The sequence below is a fragment of the Myodes glareolus genome, chromosome 14, assembly GCF_982192425.1.
Source record: "Myodes glareolus chromosome 14, mMyoGla1.1, whole genome shotgun sequence".
Taxonomy (NCBI): Eukaryota; Metazoa; Chordata; class Mammalia; order Rodentia; family Cricetidae; genus Myodes; species Myodes glareolus.
In genome coordinates, this window is record NC_142039.1 from 17,769,469 (window position 1) to 17,786,479 (window position 17,011).

Below are 17,011 nucleotides of genomic sequence, written 5' to 3' on the forward strand. Positions count from 1 at the left end.
TATTTATTTACTTTGTGTGTGTGCACGTGTGTGTGCGTGTGTGTGTGTGTGTGTGTGCATGTGTGCCTGCAGAAGTCAGAAGAGGATGTCAGATCCTCTGGAGTTGGACTTACAGAAGATTGTGAACTGCCCAAAATCCAGTTCTCTGAAAGAACATCAAGGCTGTTAACCACTCAGCCATCACTCCAACTTCCATACTCCCAATTATAAAAAACTAACTATAAATACACTTGTCCATAATTTAAGGACAAATGCAGAAAGACATCATTATGTTTATAGCAAAAAAGCATAGAAACAATGTATTGGCCCATATTTAAAAGGCATCTTCTCAGTCAGGCAGTAGTAACATGCACCTTTAACCCAGCACTTGGGAGGCAAAGGTAGGCAGACCTCTGTGTGTTTGAGGCCAGCTGGGTCTACAAGAGATAGTTCCAGGAAGCTAGGAAAAACAGAGAAACGCTGGCTCAAAAAACACACATAAATAAATAAATAAATAAACAAACAAACAAACAAATAAGGTGTCTTCTCCTGATACTCAATGTTCTGGTTATATAAGAAAGAGGTAAATACTCCAAACATACACATACATACATACACACACATACACACAAATTGCATGAGCCTAGCATGGTGATGCATGCCTGTAATCCCAGGATGCAGGTAACTGAGGTAGGAGGACTACCACGAGTTCAAGGCCAGTCTAGGCTACAATAACAATTACCAGGTCAACTAGAATTACAGAGTGAGACTATGTCTTAAAAAATTGCATATACAAGGACATATGCTATATGTGTCTTTTTTAAAATTTATTTTTATTTTTGTGAATGGGTATTTTGCGTTCATGTGTGTCTGTGCACCACACATGTGCCTGGTGCCAGCAGAGAGCCCTGACCTTATATCTCTTACTAAAATATAAATAGTGGGACTAGAAAAGTAGCTCAGAGATTAAGAGCACTGACTGCTCTTCCAGAGGATCCAGACTTGATTCCTAGCACCCACAAGGTGACTCACAACCTTCTGTAACTTCAGTCCCAGGGACCTCTGGGACTGGCATATGTGGTACACAGACACCAGGCATATGTGGTACACAGACACCAGGCATATGTGGTCCACAGACACCAGGCATATATGGTCCACAGACACCAGGCACATGTGGTACACAGACACCAGGCATATGTGGTACACAGACATAAGTGCATGCAAAACGCTTCTATACATAAAATTTTAAAAAATCTTTAAAAGAATGAAAGAAAACATGAGGTCAAGTGGAAACTATATTATCAACAAATGGGTAGAAACTCCGCACTGCTATCGAGAGCGACTCTGTGTCTTAGCACCTAGAACAGAATATAACAAGGAGAAAAGAGCAGGACCCAGAGGCAAGAGCTCCAGGCAAAGTGCCTGCCTGAGTGTCACAGGTCCGGAGTTTGATTCCACACACTAAGACAATAAAATGAGGTCAGGAATAGTGATTCCAGAGAGGCTGTCTGGGAGACTCATGCCTCCTTAGGGTATAGTGCTCGACAATAGCATGGGCTTGTTTTTGTTTTAACTCAAATATGTTTACTCAGTACCTGCTGTGCCCAGAGTATCATAGTAGACACCAGAGATTTAGGTATAGACAATACATATTCTCTATTGTTCAAGTTTCTAAATACCAATGAGGTAAGAGAAGAAATAGTATCTGAATCTTAGGGGAGACACCCTCCACCTGGTATGACCAGCCTTTTGTTTGCAGCACACAATGTCATTTATGACGTTTAAGGGGCTGGAACATGGCCCAGCAGTTAAGAGCACTTGCCGGTCTTGCAGAAGACTCAGGTTTGGTGGGTACCCAGCATCCATACTGAGTGGCTCACAACCACCTATAACTCTAGCTAGCTCTATGTGTGCACATGCACACACACACACACAGAGAGAGAGAGAGAGAGAGAGAGAGAGAGAGAGAGAGAGAGAGAGCGCAAAAAACAAAAACAAAAGCCAGGCTGTGGTGGTTGCACACCTTAAATCCCAGCACTTGGGTGCAGGGTCAGGTGGTGGATTTCTGTGCGTTCGAGGACCTGGTCTACAGATAGAATTCTAGGACAGGCTCCAAAGCTACTAAGAAGCCCTATCTTAAAAAACAAACAAACAAAAAAAGGGGGCTGGAGAGATGGCTCAGAGGTTAAGAGCACTGCCTGCTCTTCCAAAGGTCCTGAGTTTAATTCCTAGCAACCATATGGTGGCTCACAACCATCTGTAATGAGGTCTGGTGCCCTCTTCTGGCCTGCAGGCATACAGACAGAATATTGTATACATAATAAATCAATAAATATATAAAACATTTTTAAAAAAGGAAAGAAAGAAAATTTTTTAAAAAAAACGTAATTTTCCTTTCCAAAAAAATTCCTTCAGCCAGATACTGCAACTCACAAATAACTGTTTCCATCATCGACTTTGCTATTCCTTCACAGTGGCCCTAACCACATACAATCATACCCATGTCCTGAAGTTATAGTTCAACACTGAACTTTAAGATATTACCAGGTAGCTCATACTAAAGCAAGTTCTCTATTAGGAGGTCGTGGAAAGTGTTTTGGTGAAAAGGGAAGAATGAAGGACTTAAACATAAAATCAACTCCAGAGATATTCTTCTAACCATACCAGCCTGAAGTTCCCAAAGTGATTCTCATCTAATCTTCCAAATAGTAACTATTAGACAGGTTTTCCCATGGCAATCTTAATTTATTAGGTCAGTAGGATGTGAAAGAAAAGGTCAAGCCCATCACAGTAGCTGTATGTTGAGTGTCCACTAACACCACCTTAAAGGTTGTGTCCCTTCATGTACAACATACATTCCTTATGACTAGCCAAAGGCGGACACACACAGATACACACATTCACATAATTCCTAGGCTGAGGGTGTATGTAGCTAAGTGGTCCAGAACTTGCCTAGCATGCACCAGGCCCTCAGTTTGATCTTCAATGCTATAAGAAGAAAAGGGGAGGTCATGTTTCAGAACCTCACATAAGTCACTAAATTAGAACCTGGGTAAAGAGAAAAGATTCAGAGCTAGGAACTGGCATTTTAAGAACCAAAATCACTGTTAATCAACAAATAAGTTTAAGAATAATGGATATGAATTATAGGGAGCTGAGGAGTAAGTAGCTCGGTAAATAGGGTTATAGGTTCAAACAACACTGAAAAAATCTACACACTGAATTTGCAATGTGGAAGAAAATACCTACAGCCTTGCAAATCCAGAATTAACAATCTAGTGGGTCAAAATGCTTTCCCAAAAAAGAAAAAAAAAATGACTACAGCCAGGTATGGTGCCATGCTTTTAAAACAGCACTCAGGCAGAGGCAGGGGAATCTCTGCATTTGAGTCCAGCCTGATTTACAGAGCCAGTTCTAGGACAGTGTGGCTACACAAAAGAAAGAGATAAGATTTATTTTCAATGGTCCCCAAGATAAAGAGCAAAGTACTTTAAGGTTCCAAAGTGTGAAGAGTCAAAGAAAGGTCTGGTCAGCACTTAAACTATAAAAAGGATTTGTTTATTTTAGTAGAAACAGTCTTACTATGTAGCTTCAGCTGACCTGAATTCCCTATGCAGAACAGATGGCATTGAACTCAGAGTAGAAAGTAGAAAAGGACAAGACCTCCTGAGTAAATTGTGAGCATGGAGACCTTGGGGAAGGATTGAAGGGGAAAGATCAGAGGCAGGGAGGGGAGCAGAGAAAAATGTAGAGCTCAATAAATATCAATTTTTTAAAAAGAAGCTAAATGGGGGCTGGAGAAATGGCTGAGTAGTTAAACAAGCAAAGTTGCAAACGATTGGGGTTAGATTCCCAGCACCCACATGTTGGTTCACAGTATCTGTACATCCAGTTCCAGGGAATCCAATGCCTTCTTTGGACACCAGGCATGCACATGGTATACATGGTAAAACACTAATACACATAAATAAATAACTATAAAAGATATATAACAAATAAGTAAATGTAAAAAAATTTAAAGATGCCAACACTTTTCTCTAATAACTTGCATTTTTCTACTGCATAAGGACCAATGTTAGAATAACTTAACTTTGTAGCATAAACCAAATACTCGAAATTATTCTTGGATGCGAGACTGCAACATAGTTCCAAAAACTGATTTTTCGCGTTGGCTAATTACGTCAAAACATATTAGTCACACGGTTGCGAGTTCAGCAATTAAAGAGAAAGGCTAGCTAGGTCCAAGAGCAAATAATACCACTGTTGTCTAGATCATATACCAACTGCCGTCCTGCAAGGAGCACAGAGATGCCATCTGTTGGCCCTGCAAATATATCATCCGGTTAAGAGCTGGGAGATCTTAGAACGTGTCTCCTTTCACAGAACCATCTCCACAAAGGGTTAAATTCCTACTTGTTGATGGGTGAGAAATGGAAAAGAGAAGCTGTTCCCAAACTAGGATCCAACAAAAAAGATGGGGAGACTACGTGAATACAAAGCCCAGAGATGCCCATTTGTGGAAGCTAGACGGTGGGGTGACCTCGACACTGACAACTCCCACGCCTTCCTCCTCCCATCTCCTCAGCTCTCCCAGGCTGCGATCCTTCACAAGCCTGAAGTTTCAAGGCGCCCAGTACCCACTTTCAAGAGCACCCCACCACACGCAGCACAGGTGGGTCCCTGCCCTCCCAGAGTCCAGCCGCATCCCCAACCTGAGGGGCGTGTACGGTCGCCTCGGGGCTCTCCGCTTTCCGCCTTCCTAGGCCGGTAGCCATAGACGCCCCTCTCCGTCTGGTAACCGCGCCGGAGAAGCGGGACAGCCAGGCAAAGGGCTCTCCTTGAAGCTGCCATAGTGGCCGGAGCCATGTCAGTCTGGGTCCGAAGATGCTGTGAAAGAATGGAAGAAACAGGAGCTGCAGCCAAGGCGAGAGAGATGGTCGCAGGAGGAGAGTGAGACCCTCAATGCCCCACGTGAGGCTGAGGACCCGCCCCGGGACAACGCCCCCGGGCTTCATTGGTCAAGGTGTTGGACTCTCAGAGCCAATCAGAATCTGGAAGTTAGGGCGTAGCTACGCCCAGTATTCAGGCTGGTCTGGGGGAAGGCCCAGGGCCAAAGGCCTTCTGGATTTGGACCCAGTGCAAGGCTGGCAACCCAGCAAGACCAGCTTTCTGGTATAAAGTAGAGCTATATGTACATCCTGAAGTCTTCCGCCTTAAAATTCACCCTCTGCTGGAAGCTCCAGAGTACAGCAGTGTAGTTTTCCTTACAGAAAGGACAAAAACAAGGTTGCAAAAAGAAAGGATTTGGGGGAAAGAAGAAAACTCAGTTTCACTATTTTTTTTTAAAATTAGCCTACAAAGTGATGGGTTTCATAGCTGCATTTTCGATCATATTTTTTTCTCAATGATCCTCCTTCCTTACTCCCCTGCCCTTCCTCTTTGACCCCTTTCTTCCCTCCTATATCCTTCGTAAGGCTTTTATTCCGTCTTCTTTCTCTCTTCCTTTCTTCCTTTCTTTTGGTTTTTATGAGACATGGTTTCTCTGTGTAGCCCTGGCTGACTTGAACTCGCTTCGTAGACCAGGCTGGCCTACTCAGAAAGATCTGCCTGCCTCGGACTCCTGAGTGCTGAGATTAAAGGTGTGAGCCACCATTGCTCCGTGCATTTTCATGGTTTTTATAATATTTTTTGTCTATGGGTGTTTCCCCTGTGTATATCTGTGCACCATGTGCAAGCAGTACCCATAAAGGCCCAAAGAAGGCATTAGCACCTCAGGACCTGGGGCAACAGATGATTGTGAGTTGCCATGTTGGTGCTGAGAATTGAAGCAGGATCTTCTAGAAGGGCAGCCAGTATTCTTAACTGCTGAGCTATCTCTCCAGACCTTAACAATCTAGAATCTACATGTGAAGGAAAAAAAAGAAGTACCTTTCCTTCTGAGCCTGGCCTACTTTGCTCAACTTGATGTGGTGCTTTGATAGCAATGGCCCCATAAACTCTAAGATATGAATGCTTGGTCACTGGAGGGTGGCTGTTACTTGACAAGGATTAGGATGTGGCCTTGTTGGAGTGGGTGTGGCCTTATCACAGGAAGTGTGTCACTGGGAGTGGGCTTTGGGGGGGGGAGTCTCAAAAGCTCAAGCCAGGCCCAGTGTCTCTCTCTTCCTGCTGCCTGCTGACCCAGAAATCTCAGCTACCATGTCTGCCTGCAGGCCAATGTGCTCCATGAGGAGCATGGACTAAACCTCTAAATTGTAAGCAAGACCAATCGAAAGCTTTCCTTTGTAAAAGTTTCGAGGGCCATGGTGTCTCTTCATAGCAATAGAACATTGACTAAGATGCATGATAGTTTCTACTTTCACCACAAATGACATGATTTCACTCTTCATGGCTGAATTCTCTCTCTCTCTCTCTCTCTCTCTCTCTCTCTCTCTCTTTCTGTATGTGTGTGTGTATGTGTTTTAATAACTTTTTTTCATTCAACAGCTCATAGGCTGATTACATGGCTTGGCTATTGTGTATGCTGCCAAGTGAACACAGTGTGCAGGTATCTCTGCTATATTCTGTCCTCGATACTTTCAGGTTTATACTCAGGAATGGTATTCGTGGATCTTGCAGTAGTTTATTCTTATGGTTTGTTTGGGAATTTTTAATTACTGTTATATTGCTGTGGAGAGACACCCCAACCAGGGCAACACATAAAAGAGAACATTTAATTTGGATCTTGCTGCCTGTTTCGGAGAGTTAGTCAATGACTCTCATGGCAGGACTATGGCAGCCGCAGGTTGACAGGATGCTGGAGCAGTATCTGAGAGCTTCTAGCCTGATCCACAGCATGAGGCAGAGAAAGAGTGTGTGTGTTGCGTGGGCATTTGAGCCCTCAAAGCCCACTCCAGGGACACACCTTTTCTAACAAGGTCATACCTCATAACCCTTCTAAAACAGCCCACAAACTGGGGGCCAAATATTCAAACACAAGAGCCTATGAAGGTCACTGTCATTCAAGCTATTACAGACCTCCATACTCACATACTCATTTCCATAGTGCTTACAATAATTTACATTCCTCCTAACAGTGCATAGAGGTCCCTGTCTTTTCCGTCCTTGCCAATGTTTAAGCATTTTTTCTTTTCTTTTTCTTTTTCACTCGTTGCTTCTTAAAACTAGGCCTTACTCCAAAGTTCAAGCAAGTTACCTCCCAAATGCTGGGATTACAGGTGTAATTACCACACCTGGCTTTTTGTTATCTGCTTCTTTGATAATAATGCATTTGCCATTCTGGTCCAGGTCTGGCTAAAGATCCTGAGTACTTTTAAATGTATTTATTAGCCATTTATACTTATTCTTTTGATATGTTTAATTTATATGCAATTTGTTGGTTGGATAATTTGTTTTCATGTTTTATTTTTTAGTTATCTCTATCTTCTGGGCATAATCCCATGTCTGATAAATATCTGACATAGATTTTCCTCCCATTCTGTTGGCTGTCTCTTCCCATTGGCAACTGTCTCCTTCATTGTTCAGAACCTTTTCAATCTGATGTAATCCCATTTGTAATCCTTGTCTCTGGGCCTAAAGAAAACTACAAAATACTCAGGCACTCAGGTACTAAGCAGTGGGACCTAGAGCACTTAATATCTTCACTGTGTCCAGGGCACCAGCCAGTCATTTTCCCTGGTAGCTTCAGTTGGTAGGTTAAAGCGAACAGGCACCTGAGTCTGGTAATACATAGCTGTCATCCCAGAACTCAGGAAACTGAGGCGAGAGGATGGCAAAGTTGAGGCCAGCCTGGGTTACATGGCAAGACTCTGCCTCAAAATAGCAGCAGAACAAAAGTAAAAAGCAAGGCAGGCAGGCATGTTCTAGGTCATGCTGTGACTGCAGGGCGGCCACTTGGAGTTCCTGGGCAAATGATGAGCAGTCCCTTTAAACAGAAGTGCTGAGAAAGCAGGGACTCCAGTCTGGGAGCTGCAAGAGATGCCTGGAAGTTTTTATGTCTATCTGCTCACCAGCTGACTCCTTTCTGGTGGAGTCTACCAGATGCTCAGCCAAGGGTAACTCAGTGTTGCTTCTGATTGAGAAAGTTAAACTTAGGATGCCAAGGCTATATAAAATTGTACTCACTCACTTCAGAAATACATCATGCGGGCTGGAGAGATGGCTCAGAGGTTAAGAGCATTGCCTAATCTTCCAAAGGTTCTGAGTTCAATTCCCAGCAACCACATGGTGACTCACAACCATATGTAATGAGGCCTGGTGCCCTCTTCTGGACTGAAGAAAGAATATTGTATACATAATAAGCAAATAAATAAATATTAAAAAAGAAATACATCATGCCTATAAAATACATGGATATGAATATATGTATATGAAATATTAAATAACAAGGATTGCTATTGTGTTTGCTTATCTATTACCCCACAATTTAGAGCCTTCAAGCAACAAACATATATTACCTCAAATTTTCATAGGTTAGTACATCAGTTTATCTCAGCATGTCTGGCTCAAGATTTCTTAGGAGGACCCTGTTAAGTGAAATTTCCATTCATCTGAAGGTTCAACTGGGAAAAGATCGATTTCCACATTCATTTATTCCCACGGATACTGGGAGGACTGAGATCTTGGTGGGCTCCTGGACAGTTCATTGCCATGTGAACCTCTCCAAAGTATACTCCAAAGCAGCACCTTTCTTTTCAGCTTTTGAAAAATATGTATTTGCCAGGTGTGGTAGTGTACACCTTTAGTTCCAGCACTTGGGAGGCAGAGGCAGGTGGATCTCCAAGTTTGAGGACAAGCTGGTCTATAGACACAATGGGGGCAGTGGATGCATGTGGAAAAATACCTACAGGTAGAAAATAAACTCTAAATGTTAGCTGTTATTATCATATTGCTTCAAAGTAGAGAAGAAATGTACAGAAATTGCCCCATATTAAGTACCTAAAGGATGGCAGTGATTGTTCATAGCTTATTAATTTTGATATTGATTTTTTAATGTGAAAGCATTAATATGAAGTGACAACTATATTTAGATGAGTCTTTCATTAAATAGGAAACAATGGATTGACTCTTCCTATGGATTTCATGGGGAAATAGACTATTGTGTCTGCAGTGTAGTGTAACATGAGGGCCGGCTTGTTGGGGTTTCTGTCCCGCCCGGTACCCCAACAGCCGGCAAATCCCAAAGAGAAATTACACACAGGACTCCATAAGGTTATAAACTGATTGGCCCATTTGGTCAGGCTACTTATTAGCTCTTATAACATATATTACCCCATTATCCTTATCTATTTTAGCCACATGGGCTCAGTACCTTTCTCAGTGTGACAGCTTACATGTTGCCTCTTCGGTGGTCTGTGCAGGAGTGGCTGAGAGAGAGCTTCTGCTTCCAGAATACTCCCAGTCTCTTTGCTCCACCCCTACTTCCTGTCTGGCTTTCCCGCCTATACTGCCTGCCTGGCCAATCAGCGTTTTATTAAAATATGATTGACAGAATACAGATAATTCTCCCGCACCATTTCCCTCTTTTTTTTTTTTAAAACAAAGGAAAATACCCATAATCCATTTGTTGGGAATGTGGGCGTAGTATTTCAGGCTACTTCCTGCTGGTTGGGGGCGCTGATAGTCTTAAGGGGACCTAAAGAAAATTTAGAATTATCATCAAGTCCTGACTGGAGTATCCTGTGAGTCTTGATCATCTCAGGCAGCAGTCTTGAACCTGTTCTGGATGAAGAACTCAGACATCTGGGCCATCTGTTCCTGTCGGAGATTTCTCAGGTGGCCTTTCTTGATCATACTGGATTTTTCTTAACTCAGAATAAATCCAAAGCCTCTCGTTTTCTGTGGAAACAAAAACAAAATCTCTTCTCCAAAGTAACATACCTTTTGACTTCAGTTTTGGAGCCAAGGTATTTTCAAAATATCTATATTGGATTAATTCAGCAGCATTTATAAACAAAAGTCTTTTAGCAGCTGTTGCTCCTTCCTCAGCATTCAAACAATTCAAAGAGAGCATAATAACATACGGTATGAAGATTCTCTGTGCATTTTCCATCTTTATGTGGTTTTATTTTAACCTCTATTTCTTTTATTTTTACTTTTACTTTTTGAGACAGGATCTTTGTATATCTTTGTCCTGGAATAACACTGTAGACCAGGCTGTCTTTGAACTCACAGAGATCCTCCTGTCTCTGCCTCCCCAGTGCTGGGATTAAAGGTGTATGCTACCACACCTTGAACTCACAGAGATCTGTCTCTGCCTCCCAGGCATTGGGATTAAAGGCGTGTACTACCACACCTTGAGGTCACAGAGGTCAATCTACCTCTACCCCTTGAAGTCACAGAGGTCAATATGCCTCTGCCTCCCAGGCATTGGGATTAAAGGTGTGTACCACCACACCCAACTACTCTCTTTCTTTCCTTTTAACTTTAAGAACTTTAACTTTTAGCCTGCATATATTTTTAACACATAGTAAACCATTTAGAGGTTTTCTTCGTCTTTGAACCTCTCTTTTACTGTATCTCTCTCTATTTTCTGACCACATGAGTCTAAAACCGTGGCTTTGTCGGTTAGACCCAGCTCATTATTTACCTTTCCAGCCTCATGGCTGAGGTACCAGTCAGAGCTGTGTTCAATGACACAACTCTATGGCGTTTCAAGGTCCTTGCTAGCAAGCAAACTGCAGTATTCTGCTCACAGACCACACTCAGTCCGACTGCCTGCCTGAAAGAGTCAGAGATTGCCCTGGCAGGACAGCCCAGAAAGCCGGCATTTTAAAACAGCACAGCTTTTTTCCTGCTACGACTGAAAACCGAAAAGCATGTGTTCAGCCTTTCACCAACAGCATTTAAGTGTTTCGTGGCAGGACCTCTTAATGAGCTGCAAGGTTTTGCAGCTAAGGCTGAGTCAAGAAGCATCTCTTAGATGAGAGCATTTGCTTGCCTCTAGCAAGCAGAGCAGAACCGAAAAATTGCTGCTACCAAGAAAACATACTTTACTCTATTCTTTCCCAAACTTTCTCAGGCTTTCTGTGGATTCATTTATCCACGTCTGGGCGCCATATGTAGCTTGAGGGCTGGCTTTTTGGGGTTTCTGTCCCACCCAGTACCCCAACAAGCCAGCAAGTCCCAAGGAAAATCACACGGAGTCTACATTAGGTTATAAACTGATTGGCTCATTAGGTCAGGCTTCTTGTTAACTCTTATAACTTATATTAACCCATTATTCTCATCTATGTTAGCCATAATGGCTCAGTACCTTTTCCAGCAGGGGCAGCTTACATGTTGCTTCTTCAGTGATCTGCGCAGGAGTGGCAGAGGAACTTCCCTGCTTCCCAGAATTCTCCTGTTCTCATTGCTCCACCCCTACTTCCTGTCTGGCTTTCCCGCCTATACTGCCTGCCTGGCCAATCAGCGTTTTATTAAAATATGATTGACAGAATACAGATAATTCTCCCGCACCAGTGTAGTATCTTCCAGAAGAAACACATGCTAGAAATAATAACTTTGTCTTTATCTTCAGCAACTGACATACAAAGAGAGGCTATGAAATATTCTCTTGGAAAGAACATTTTCCCCTGTGATTTTTCTCAATGCAGCACTATCATTGAGTTGTGAACACAACCCCTGTGCACTTTGATTTTAAAATACTTGGAAGCAATGATAACATGTTGCTAGAAACAAGAATAATGTAGCTTAAAATTCTAACTTTACAACTAAAATAAAGACCTGAATCACAAAGTTACAATGACTTGGCCTTTTCTAGGAGCCGCCAAGTCTCTGCAGCCCATATGGAAAACTACAGGTGCATGCACCAGGACCAGTTAAAATTATGGTTGTTGTAAAAAATCTCAAAGTATATTTATAATATACTTTCTAAAGAGATATTCTTTCCAAAACTGCAAAGAGAGTGTTTAACTCTCAGAAGACTGCCTGCTAGAGATGGTGTTGACAAGCTGGTAATGAGCAGGCTGTGAAAGAATTTACCGACATAGAAAAAGGGCAGAAGTAGAGTATATTAAAAATACTGAAGACAGGCATGGTGACACACACCTAAGGCAAGCCATCTCTAAGATCAAGGCTAGCTTGGTCTATAGAGCGGGTTCCAGGACAGCCAGGGCTACAGTAGAGAAACTGTACAGAGGCATTCGAGGGGTGGAGAGAGTTTCTATACAGGCAGTCAGACAGGGTTTCAGAGTCATGGCGCAGGGTGTTTTAGAAGTTAAGAGAATGGAACAAGAATGGGCCACTAGGCAATCAAATTTCTGATGATCTCTTCCTACTCGTTTTTATTTTATATGCATGGGTGTTTTGCCTGCATGCATTTGCCTGAGGCCACATTAGATCCTCTCGAACTGAGCTGCCATGTGGATGCTAGGATTCAAACCTAGGTCCTCTGGAAGAGCAGCCAGTGAGTGTTCTGAACCCCTGAGCCATCTCTCCAGCCCCTGTGCATGCTCACTAAAGAGTGAGTTCTTTATAGTTATACTGGGATACCCTAAGGCAGAGTGCAGCCAGGGCTTGTTAAGGTTCACTTCTTTAGACCCTGGTTGGAGGCAGCAGGTACTGTGCTCTGAGCCCAGCTTACTCTGAAGCACAACAGCCTTTTTCTGAAGCTAGAATGGTTCACTGCACCCAACTGTCTTGGAATGGCATCCATAAAATCTACTCACTGTATCAACTGATCAAAGTTGACAGCTTCCTGGTGGTCCATACCCGTAGTTCCAGGGAAGGGTCAGTAGCTCAGGATCATCTTTGGCTACATAGTAAGTTTGAGGCCAATCAGGCCTACATGAAATCCTCCTCTGACACACGACTACACACACACACAGAAACACCAACATGGAGAGTCGGCAGGGGTGAGAGAGAGCGCACTCCAGCTGAGACCATTTGAGGGATGGTCCTGCAGCTGAAGAGCTATTGTCAGGTGCCCTTGTCCGGAGGGCAGCAATTCTAGGGGGAGGCACCACGGCCTATCAGACTGAAGACCCAGAGCACATGTGGGCCCTACAGATGGTGTTTGGAATGTGGCAGTGCAGAGCCCGAAGAACTGGAGGAAAGAGGCAGGTCTGGTAGGCTGCTCCCACCAGCCCCTCAAACAAGATCCTGGACAATAAGCTGTGGCAATGGCACCAGTGACTGAGGAAGGTATCATTGGTCTTGTAGTTGTGATATCCAAGGCCAGGATCCAGGCCCTGGGGTTTCATAGCCAGACTCACCATTAGAGGGAGGATGAAGATGCGCAGGGAGCCTTAGCCCCAAACAGGCACAGAACACATAAACCTGGTGAAAAGAATGATGTTTGGGGGAATCCAGAGTTCCTGTCTGGATTCATGAGGGAGATATCAGTGAGATGATACTGGAAGCCCTTCAAGCCTGGTAAGCATGTCCTGCCTGGATGTGACCATCCTGAGGGCTTCCCTATCTGCTTACATCCCAAGCCCTATCTCCACTCCATTCCAGAGCCAGAATTGACCACTTCCCCGGATGTAACACTCTTTTTCACCTTCCCATCTCCCTTTTCAAGGCAAAATGAATTTCCGAGAGATCCACTTTATTCAGTCCTGTACATATGTTGACATTAGCCCCAGCCTTAGTATATGTCACTTTGGGGAGAACAAAATGTCACACACACACACACACACACACACACACACACACGAAAAGGTGTGTATTTAATTGCTTTGGAAATTTTAGTTCTGAATTGTGTATGGACTATTTAATCACAGATAGCCCACACTAGGGACCTAGAAATACAGCTAGAGAGTTCAGTAGTGAAGAACAATTAGATGGTAGAAAACTGGCTTTCTCACCTTACCCATCTGAATGACTGGTTATCCTGTGGTACAAAATGAAATGATACTGGTGGTTAGAACTGATGATTACACTCACGAACCTTTGCCATTAGTGACAGACATAGCATTAGTGGCTACAATAACAGAAAACTCTTCCTTTCCACCCTGCCCTTTCATTTCAATCTTCCCCTTGAAGTTCATTATCTTAGCATGGATTCCTAGTATTTGGAGTAAAGGGACTTGGGTACACTGGTTCCTAAGCAGTGTTAAAACAAAGAAAGTCAGGAAAAATTATAGTACTATTATTTGACCAAGATGTAATAGATATGTAACATTTTCTCTGAATTTGCCAAATGCAAATGAACTAGACATTGTTGCTGTATTTATTGGGTGTATATATTGTATATAGTCATTGTACTTATTATATATAGTTTTCTCTTATTAGTTATAGCCTTCTTTATTTTAGACAAAAAAGGGGAAATGTAGTGGCATTTCAATTTCATTTGAATAAATAAAGCTGTCCGAAGATCTGAGAGTAAAACATCCTCACTGGTCAGCCTTACAGACCAGGTAATGGTAACACACACCTTTAATCCCAGAAGCCACACCAGTTGCCATAGAAACTGGGCGGTGCATGACTTTAATCCCAGAACTAAAGATGATTATAAAATGTGAGGAGACAGCTCAGTCACAGTCTTATTTTGAGATTCCCAGAGGCAGGATCGCCAGTTTGGACTGAGGTCGAGGGAAGAGCCAGAGGCTAGATGCTCTGCTTTTCCAGTCTTCAGGTTGAACCCCAATATCAGTCTCTGGGTTTTTATTAATTGTGCTTTTGCCCTGTTTCAAAAATAAATGGGGAGTAATTAGGGAAGACATTTGGCATCAGCCTTGATCCTTCACATGTGCACTCGCACACATCCAAAATAGGATCGAGGAGAAAGTCTTTCCTAATTTCCCTCCTAGTTGACAGGCACCCATTGCCTTTGCTTTGTGTTCTAACATAGAATGTCTCTGCTTCGACTCAGGGCACCATTTTCTCCCGCACTTCCAAGTCTGTCCCTTCATTCCACCACAAGGAGCTTGCTCTATTCTATATCATCAGATCTTTCCCTCCTATTTGGATCATTTTCATTAGAACATATTCTACATTTCTCTCTTTTTTTCCTTTTGGTTTTTCAAGACAGGGTTTCTCAGTGTAGCCCTGGCTGTCCTGGAACTTGCTCTGTAGACCAGGCTGGCCTCAAACTCAAGAGATCTTGCTTCTGCCTCTCAACTGCCTGGATTAAAGGTGTGTGCCCCCACCACCCGGCCATTTATCTCATTTTATCCCAGAACTCGGGAGGCAGAGGCAGACGGATTTCTGTGAGTTCCAGTCTTGCCTGGTCTACAGAGCGAGTTCCAGAACATGTTCCAAAGTTACACAGAAAAGCCTTGTCTCGAAAAACCAAACCAAACCAAACCAAATCAACCAACCAAACAAAAGACATAAAGGAAAAAAATAGGAATAGAGTGTAACTTTGTGGCTGAGTACTTATGGAGCAGGTACACTACATTGGGCTTGATCCCAGCGCTTGGTTACAAAAATCAAACAAAATTCCAAATTCTTTTATGGCTATGTTTTTCCTACTGGTCTTCACTGTAAAATTCCCCAAATATATATCCCCCCCCCCATCTCCGACTTAATCTTCAACAATCCTAATATAGTTCTATCATTTTATGACCCTGCCACCTGCAAGGCCAATATGGCTTCTGAAATGAGCGCTTCTCATCACGGTGTTCTCCATCTTCTCAGGGACACTGACTGCTGCTCACTTTCTCTCCCTGAAACATTTCTGCCTCTGCCGTTCATGACACCAACACTCTTACTGGTTTTCCTTTTTCTCCTTCATCTCCCGTTTTCAGACCCAACTTTTATATATTTAGAAGTTTCTCTGGGACTAGTCTTGAGCCTTCCTCTTGATATTTTCTTGGGCAATCTTACCCATTTTTATGATTGCACAGATAGTCTCGAATGTAACCATGGTTCAATTTAGGATTTTTTACTCTATGATGGTACAAAAGTAAACTTACATTCAGTAGAAACTCACGTTTGGACTTTTTTTTTTAAAATTAATTAATTTCTTTATTAAAAATTTCCACCTCCTCCCTGCCTCCCTTTTCCCTCCCCCTCCCTCTCTAATCCTAAGAGCAGTCAGGGTTCCCTGCCCCGTGGGAAGTCCAAGGTCCTCCCCCCTCCATCCAGGTCTATAAAGGTGAGCATCCAAACAAACCAGGCTCCCACAAAGTCAGAGTCCATGTAGTAGAATCAAAACCCAGTGCCTTGTCCTTGGCTTCTCACGTTTGGACTTTTGATGTTTCTCTCCCCCCCCCCCCCCCCCGAGACAGGGTTTCTCTGTAGCTTTGGAGCCTGTCCCTAGAACTAGCTCTTGTAGACCAGGCTAGCTTCGAACTCACAGAGATCCGCCTGCCTCTACCTCCCAAGTGCTGGGATTAAAGGCGATGTTTTTTGTTTTTTTTTTTTCTCAAGACAGCAAACATTAATCTGGATGCTAGGCAGCTGCAGTTCCCAGTTAATTACGTAAGTGCTTACGAGATAACAATAACACTGCAAGCATATTGTACTGTTGAGACAGAATGTTTAGTAGGTTAAGTAGGTGAAATATTTTCAATTTATGTTGAACGTAACACAGGTTTGAAGATGATGCAACCCTGCTGTAAATGAAGCTGCATTCATGCCTAGTTGATGATTAAACTTTCATCTCTTGGGCAGAATTCATTGCTGTATTTCAACTGTCCTCTTAATTATAATCTAGCTGGATAAGTCAGGCTTTAATGTATTAAAATACTATGATTTAGTGCTAGGGAGCAAGCCCAGGGTAGTTTGCATGCTAAGCAAATGCTCTACCACTGAGCTTTATCTTAGCTCTTCTCTTTTGATCCCTGTGTTTACAAGGTTTCATAATAACATCTGCTAACAAGATATGGGTTGACTTGTTCAGGATGAGAGTTTGTTCGTCAATACAGGGGTAAATCTTTTCTTTTTTAAAAGTCTTTAAAATATGTCTAAATATATATAGATATTTAGATGAGGCCTGCAGAGGTCTGAAAGGGTCTCAGAGGTCCTGGAACTGGAGCTAATGGTTAGTTGCAAGAGCAACAAGTGATTCTAACGGATGAGCAATCTCTCCAGCTCCCATTTTTTATGTTTTAAAATTGGAAGCCAAGGTTTCAGGAAACAGAAG

The 17,011-nt window shown here is 42.8% G+C and overlaps 1 protein-coding gene across 1 annotated transcript in view; it reads right to left on the bottom strand.

Moving 5' to 3' along the window:
- Dhtkd1 (dehydrogenase E1 and transketolase domain containing 1) overlaps positions 1–4,971 on the bottom strand; it is a 46,737-nt gene extending 41,766 nt beyond the window's left edge. Inside the window, exon 1 of the mRNA XM_085699091.2 lies at positions 4,692–4,971. Within this exon, the coding sequence (XP_085555217.2) occupies positions 4,692–4,845 (154 nt within the window). The 5' untranslated portion in view covers positions 4,846–4,971. The remainder of the gene's footprint in view (positions 1–4,691) is intronic.
- Positions 4,972–17,011: the final 12,040 nt, after the last annotated feature.